Below are 6,668 nucleotides of genomic sequence, written 5' to 3' on the forward strand. Positions count from 1 at the left end.
GAAATAGTGTTAAAAAAAAAAGAGTGGTAACCTTACGTTGGTTGTTTGGAAATGGTTTGGATAGAGAAGTCATGCACCTGGTTCAGTAATAAGAGACAGTAAAGTAAAGAGGGGATGGTGCATCCAGCAAAACTGCTAAAAATGAACCAGCTGCTAAACAGCGCATACTAGCAACTTTGCTTTCAAAATACACACTGTATTACAAGAAAATCACTGAAGTAGTGACATAGTTTTAGCAAAAGACATGGTTCCTCGATACAGCAGAAAAGGAGGGCTTTAGAAAAATGTTGGAATCCATTGACCCAATGTATGAGTGTCAGGCAGTGGAGATGGTGACAGTTGCAGGTTAAGGGTTTTTATTTTCAAACAAGTAAACAAATCCAAAACATAAAGCAGGATCTGAGTCAGGAAACAGGCAGCAGTCAGGTGATGTGCAAACAGAGTTAACTGAGCAAAAGACAAACACATAAACCAAAAACCATAGGCGTAGATGTGCCCATAAACACTAGAGCAGTAGAGCAAAAGGCTTGGTATTGCAGGTACGGGATACTTTGTACTATACAATGTACTGTGGTGAAGTTAACCCTAAATATTGCTGGCAGTGATTGTGTAATTGAGTCCAGGTGTGTGCAATCAGAATGAAGGTGAACATGAATGTGAGAGTTTGTGATGGCCATGTTTGTAGGCCACTCTGAGTTCTGAGAGTTGTAATTGATGACCATGCTTAAAGGCTGCTCTGCGTTACCTGGCGCCATTTCCTGCATCAGAACATGACAGAAGAACTGTAGAAGAAACTGTTGTGGAGACTGCTGGTGGTGGCACGGATGCTCCTGTACCTTCTGCCAGATGGCAAGAGGGTGAAGAGTCCATGAGAGGGGTGAGAGGGGTCATCTACAATGCTGCAGTAGTTGTACAAAGTGCCGATGGTGGGCAGAGAGACTTCGATGATCTTTTTCAGCTGTTCTCACAATTTGCTGTAGGGTCTTGCGGTCAGAGGCTGTGCAGTTCTTGTTCCACACTGTGAGACAGCTGGTCAGGACACTCTCTATCGTTCCTCTGTAGACTGTGGTGAGGATGGGAGGGGGTAGTTTGGCTCTCTTCAGCCTCTGTAGGAAGTGCAGGTGCTGCTGGGCCTCTTGGCTAGGCAGGTGGTGTTGACAGTCCAGTAGAGGTCCTCCGTCATGTGCACACCAAGAAACCTGGAGCTTTTGACTCTCTCCACAGTTGTTCCATTGATGTGCAGTGGTGAGTGGTCTACTGAAATTTTGTCTTCAATACAGTGTTTCAGTCACTCTATTAATGAATGCGACCCTCATTAACTGAAATCTTGCTTCAAATTGTCATTATACATTGACTGAACTATTGGAAATCAGACTAGTTTTATATATGAATTAAAAGGGTAAAATTCTGCAATACCTCTGAATCCAAGAATGAGATTTCTGGGAACTGATAATTACCATTTTAAATGAGATTGTATGTAAATTTATTCTATCTTGTGAACTTTTAGATTATTATATCTTATTATTATTAATTTCACACTCTAATTTATTCATTTTTTTTTTAATGTAAGCTAGATCTTGGGTCAAACCGACCCATATTGGTTTGGGTATAACTTCATAATGCTACATGTAAAGCATATTGTAGCTGATATAAACAGACTAACATACTTAAAATTTATAGTTATTTGTCGATTGTCTAATTTGACTTACAATTAAAGCCCAAGTAGAACTCTGGTCTCATTGCTGAATTCTGTGCAACATGGGAATCAGTGGCAGAGATGGAAAGACATACAGTAAATGGTGGAGCCAGTCTAGGGCCAGTGCATCCTGTCCCAGTGGGCTGTCCTGGTACTCTAGGGACACCTACAAACGTTGTTCCAGATCTGGGACATCACATCTGGGAACAGTCGCCACTCTCCCAGGCATACACTGCTTTACCAATTTACAGTTCTGGTAGGTGAGTCGATCTCAGTGAAGGTAACCATGGATAGACAAAAAGAGAAAGATACCAGAGGAGGTTCTGTGCAAGGTGAAGACAGCCAGCCAACCTCATGCTGCCTGGATGATTTAGCGGACTAGCATGTGGCAATATGTGAGAACTGGTCAATTTTATGGCCAGTTGAACAGCCCATCTAGCCATAGGAGCAAGGAGTAGAGAAGGTTGGACATATCCCGAATGGCTAGCTCCTTGGTGGGCATACATAGGATCCAAATACAGCAGAATCTTGATGCCTCTGGTCTCAGATGCCTCTGGCTCTAAAGAGAGGCAGGAAGGTAGAACGTTGCCTGTCCTTTGAAGGTGTCAAAAATGCCTGTGCATCTGTGCTCTTTCTACAGATGTCTCAGACATAAGCCTCAGAAATGGTTTATGTAATCTTTATGTATTTCCAATTTGGAACTTTTTACCCAATGATCTTTAATGTGAAATATAACAATGCCAGGATATAGCAATAGAATATTGATCGTATTATTCAAATGTTGCTACTTAATTAAAGGTTATTTTGTGTACTATCCAGCTACTACAACAAGCATATTTTGACATAAATATTAGACCAGATCTGAAATCAGAGTAAAGCTTCTCTCTTGATCACCAGTTCATTTATTTAGTTCATGATAAATGCATATAAAAGTATTTCATAAATGCTTTTATAAATGTATTATTTTTAAAAAAATACATACATAAAAGAAAGTGCAAAATGATATAAAAGTGTAAAATGATACATGATTACATTTTATTTAAAGTCAGTCCGACATGTTTACCATCCAAAGCTACATTCATGTCAGCTTCATTCATGATAAAATAATGAATTAAATAGTAAACCTTCCTCATTATAAGGTTCATACTGATAAAACAAATAAGGTATATACTGTATATATTTTTTACTGTGTATGCATAAACATGAATAGAGAATAAATGAATATCGAATAACAGAAAATAACTGAAAGCATATAGTGTCGGTAGTCCTCTAGGCATTAAGTATAACTGTTGGTTGATTGGTCCAATTCTTGTGCTTGTTTCATCCACTGCATTTTAATGTTGTGACTCACCAAAAGATAGATCACTGGGTTGACACAGCAGTGAGCTGCAGCCAGCACAGTAGCTACAGGTAATCCATATGAGGAATCATCAAAACTGTTTGTGACGGCCTGTAGGAACCCCATGATCAGCAGTGGAGTCCAGCAAACAAAGTAAGCCACTTTTATCAAACATGTGATTCGCTTCAAGTTCCTTTCCGCGTCATAATGCTGACAGCTGCGACAGATACCCATCAGAAATCCAGGGATCAAAATCCCAAGTAGGAACCTGTAACTAACTACAATGGTTAGGTTTCTTTTTCCTTCTTTTGTCATTATCTCATCACTAAAATCATAGTCATCAATGCACTGTTCCCCCAGGGCTGTGAATCGTAGCTCTCGGGAGTACAAAGATGGGATGCTTAGGACCACTGCAAATGTCCAGGAGCACAGAATCATGATCAGGACTACTGATGAATGCTGGAATGTAGTGCAATGCCTTCCTTTGCATTTGTTTCTCCCAGTCCTGTCAGTGATACTCCAGAGAGTCAGTATACCTGCTGTGGAGAACAAGCTGGCATAAAATACGGTGGACGAGAGCTTGCACAGAGGTGTTCCATAGTGCCAGTTGAAGTGGTACCAGCTGTAGAGGATCTGCAATGGCAGGAATGCTGAGCAGATCAGATGGGTCACGGCTAATGCCAGTACCCACTTAGCAGTGTCAGAATTGCGGTGGAAAGAGCTGCCTGCTATAATGACTAAAAGGTTGAGAACCAGGCCAAGGGTGCAGATGATGAGATATCCACTGATGTATAGCATTCTGATTGCATTTAAGTACTTATTCTGGTTTTTCTGGTCAAGCAACAGAGCATTGTAGTCAAAGTCTGTAGTATTGAAGGACATCTTGGCAAGTCTGATGAAGGATGGTGAAATGAAAAGGTATTAAATATGACATATTTGTTTTTTATTGCTCTTCCAAGTCATCTGACTGATTCTCATTCATGCCAGTTCTTACACAATGTTAAGTGCTAGATAAGAAGCAAGATGCTTACTGCCAATCCCCTTTTAAAATTTTTTTTATCTATATCTTTGCATGACTCTTGTAGTCATCATGCAGTATGCATTATATCAATTCATTCGTGGTTGAAAAATGCTCAACAAAAGAATTAATATAATGCATACTGCATGATGCTGAATAATTTTGCACATACTCTGTTTCTTTCTTTTACTATGAATGCAATGCAAAGTAAGCTCAAAATTCCTTACCTCAGACAAATATAGCCAGTCCTTGAGAAGTACTTAATAAGCCTCCAAAATTGAAAGTGAACTGCTAAAGAGTTTGCAGAAAGGGTAGTGCAGATTCCGCTCTTCCACTCCCCTTTAAAGGAATTTGCACAGAAGTTCTGGCAACTGACCAAAACTCTGCTTCCTCTGAGCCAAGTAACTTTTCATTTTCCAACTTATGCGCTGTGTGCAAACACGAGAAAAGTCTCCATGAAAAAAAACACAAGTCCTTACATAAAGTAAGGTATTAGATAAGAGACACAATTTAGACTCTCAGTTTTTACATCATTTTATTTGTTAACTAAATTTATTGTAGGTACATTTGATATTTCTTATTGTTAAATATAGATGTTTGAAAACAATGGCTGGAAACACTTCATTTTGAAAGTCCCACATTAAAATGGCTTGAAGCCAAATGTACAAATATTTAGTTTGATGTAGATTTACGCATGTCCTCACAAAGAGAGTATGACAAAGATAATCTTGGAAAGTGGACTGAATATGAATACAGGGTTCTGTTCTGTTTAGTTTCATATCTCTCTCTCTCTCTCTCTCTCTCTCTCTGTCTCTGTGACAGTGTGTCTGTGTGTGTGTTTAGTATTGCCACAGAGTCTCTCTCAAGATTCAAGATTCAAATAGTTTTATTGGCATGGTAAAAGGCTTTACATTGCCAAAGCATTTGGTAACATTAAAGTACAGATATACACAGTTACACACATTTACATTAAAAAAAAAAAAGTTTGATAAAATAATAGCAATAAGAAGGGGGAAAAAACACAATGATTTGTTTTATTACCCAAATGTTTCTGAGCATGTTGTGCATGTTTGCAGTGTTGGTGTTATTGTTAGGTTGGTGGTCCTGTTCCACTGCTTGCTCTTTTGTTTTGATAGGATTTCACAAAGCTGGCAGTCAGGTTTGAACTTGCTGAGGTTTCTCATAGCAAGTGTGGGAGTTTGTCCTTGTTTGGCATCAGTTCAATCTGATGCCAAACAAGGACAAACTTTTCCCTTTTGGGTTGTGAAGTGGAGGGAAATGTTTCCTTAATCCGTGTATAATTAGGGCATGTTGTTAAAAAGTGCAGTTCTGTTTCCACTTCATTTTGTCTGCATTTATTTCAATGGCTCTTTTCTCTCTCTCTCTCTCTCTCTCTCTCTCTCTGTGTACACATGCGTGTTTGCAGCTGTGATTCTTTCGGTTCTTCTCTATTGTTTCCCATAGGGAGGGTGTTTCATTATGAGGAATTCAGATTTTCTAGAAGTCTGGGTCAGTCAGAAAAGCATTTCAGAGAACAGTTTTAGAGTTTCAGCTGAGGTTATGATGGAAATGAGAAGTGACAGTGGAGCACATGCAGTATCTGCAAGGGAAGTGACCGATCGAAAATTTGAAGATTTCATCATTTTCATTTTGCTACGTGATCTTAGAAGCTTTGTTATACAGTATGTCCTTACTAAACACATTATTATTTGTTTAAAACTTTGATTCAGCAAAAGTGGGATGATTGTGGTGGGAGTCATATTAATTTCTACTAAAATACAGGACTTTCCCAGCTAATTCAGCACAGCCGGCAACCTTACAACTGTGATCATGCAAACCAGGGAATTTCAAAGCACTAACATAATAATTTTACCTAAACTGGCTAAAATGATTTCCGTGCTTAAATGCTTCTTTAAATTAGATGTTGAGTCCTTCGATACAAACAGAGTCTTCAGAGCTGGAAGGCGTAGTTTGAACTGTACTGTGATGTTGTTGTTTCCATTTTCTCCTTCATAGACAAAATAATTTAAAATTCCCTCTGTTCCCACTGTTATGTACAATGATGTCTGTTTCCAGCAGACATCATCGTGATAAACAGTCATTCCTGATAGTAATCCCATTTTTTACAAAATGTACCTGTAATGTGATTACCTCTTTTTGACATAACTGAAATGGATTACAGTTACCAGTTTCTGTATCTTGATTACATAACGCTGTTACATAAATTCCATTACTCTCCAAGCCTGCATGTGTATAAGTAATTGTACCCAGAGGTAGCAAACAGTATATAAAGGGAAGAAGCAGTGGCCCTAGAACAGTGGCCTTAGAATACCAAACTTTAGAGTAGGGAAGTCATCGCTAATATTTACAAACTGATAATGATCAGTCAGATAAGACAGATAAGATCTGTTCCCATAACATGTTCTAGTCTATCTAGAAGATTATGGTGTGAAAAGTCACACTGAGCTCGAGCAGCAAAAGCAGGGAGTCAAAACCGTGATTAGAGACCATTATTAGTAGGTCACTAAGATGTACTTCACTAAGATGTTACTAAACAAACAGGACTGGGGAATCGAGCACTTATTGTTAAGATGGTAGTGTGCTAGAATATTCCC

The 6,668-nt window shown here is 38.8% G+C and overlaps 1 protein-coding gene across 1 annotated transcript; it reads right to left on the reverse strand.

The window, feature by feature from the left end:
- Positions 1 to 1,424: 1,424 nt before the first annotated feature.
- On the reverse strand, positions 1,425 to 4,429 carry LOC113542443 (chemerin-like receptor 1). Its single transcript, XM_026939996.3, has 2 exons — positions 4,281 to 4,429; positions 1,425 to 3,927 (listed from the first exon to the last, which is right to left on the reverse strand). Exon 2 carries the CDS (start codon positions 3,915 to 3,917, stop codon positions 2,973 to 2,975), a length of 945 nt encoding a protein of 314 aa, XP_026795797.1. The 5' UTR covers positions 3,918 to 3,927; positions 4,281 to 4,429; the 3' UTR covers positions 1,425 to 2,972.
- Positions 4,430 to 6,668: the final 2,239 nt, after the last annotated feature.

Source organism: Pangasianodon hypophthalmus, chromosome 24 (genome assembly GCF_027358585.1).
Source record: "Pangasianodon hypophthalmus isolate fPanHyp1 chromosome 24, fPanHyp1.pri, whole genome shotgun sequence".
Classification (NCBI taxonomy): Eukaryota; Metazoa; Chordata; class Actinopteri; order Siluriformes; family Pangasiidae; genus Pangasianodon; species Pangasianodon hypophthalmus.